The following is a 714-nucleotide window of genomic DNA, read 5'->3' as shown; positions in this document are numbered from 1 at the left end:
CGCCTTCCCCCCCGCCCTCCACCTCGTCCTCCACCAACCGAGGGGGCTCGTTCTTCGGGATCAAAAACAAGGCCCGCACAGGGTGCACCTTCGCGTACGGCGGTGCGCCCTTCGCCAATTCGATAGCGGTGATACCCATGCTCCAAATGTCCGCAGTGATGTCGTAAGAAGACTGCGTGATCACCTCTGGCGCCATCCAAAAGGGGGTTCCGGCAAAGCTGTGTCGTTTCCCCGCCGTGTGTGTCAGCTGGGCCGTGGCCCCAAAATCCGCGAGTTTGATGTCCCCCGTGGCAGAGACCAAGAGATTCTTGGCCTTCACGTCCCGATGAATCTTTTTTTCCCCGTGTAAGTAGGCCAATGCCTGACAGAGCTGGTGCATGGCGGAGGCGATGGCTTCCTCTTCCAACCGATTCTGGGCCGTGTAGGACAACAGGTCTCCCAACGAGCCACCTTCCAGATACTCCATCACGATCCAGAGGGAATGGTCCACCACGTAGGAGCCAAAATACCGCGTCAATTGGGCACAGTCGCAGTGAGACAGCACCTCGATCTCTCCACGAATCTCCTCCATGTCATCTTCCTCCGCCTCCAAATTGATCACTTTGATCGCCACCTTTCGGGCGGAACGAGACGACCGTGAGCGTGGCGTCCCAGGAGAAGAGGAAGGCGGGCACGGTGAGCCTCTATTTTCGTCAATCGATCCGGAGCTCTCTT

General features: G+C 58.3%; 1 protein-coding gene across 1 annotated transcript; it reads right to left on the bottom strand.

Annotated features, from left to right (window-relative positions):
• Positions 1 to 10: 10 nt before the first annotated feature.
• NGA_2107800 (serine threonine protein kinase mst4) lies at positions 11 to 358 on the bottom strand (the record flags this gene model as incomplete). The annotated part of the gene is made up of 1 exon (XM_005855332.1): positions 11 to 358. A coding segment is annotated over one exon (348 nt), but the record flags the coding sequence as incomplete, so codon positions are not given.
• Positions 359 to 714: the final 356 nt, after the last annotated feature.

Source organism: Nannochloropsis gaditana (assembly GCF_000240725.1).
Source record: "Nannochloropsis gaditana CCMP526 unplaced genomic scaffold scaffold221, whole genome shotgun sequence".
Classification (NCBI taxonomy): Eukaryota; class Eustigmatophyceae; order Eustigmatales; family Monodopsidaceae; genus Microchloropsis; species Microchloropsis gaditana.
This window is presented reverse-complemented; position numbering and strand designations above follow the sequence as displayed.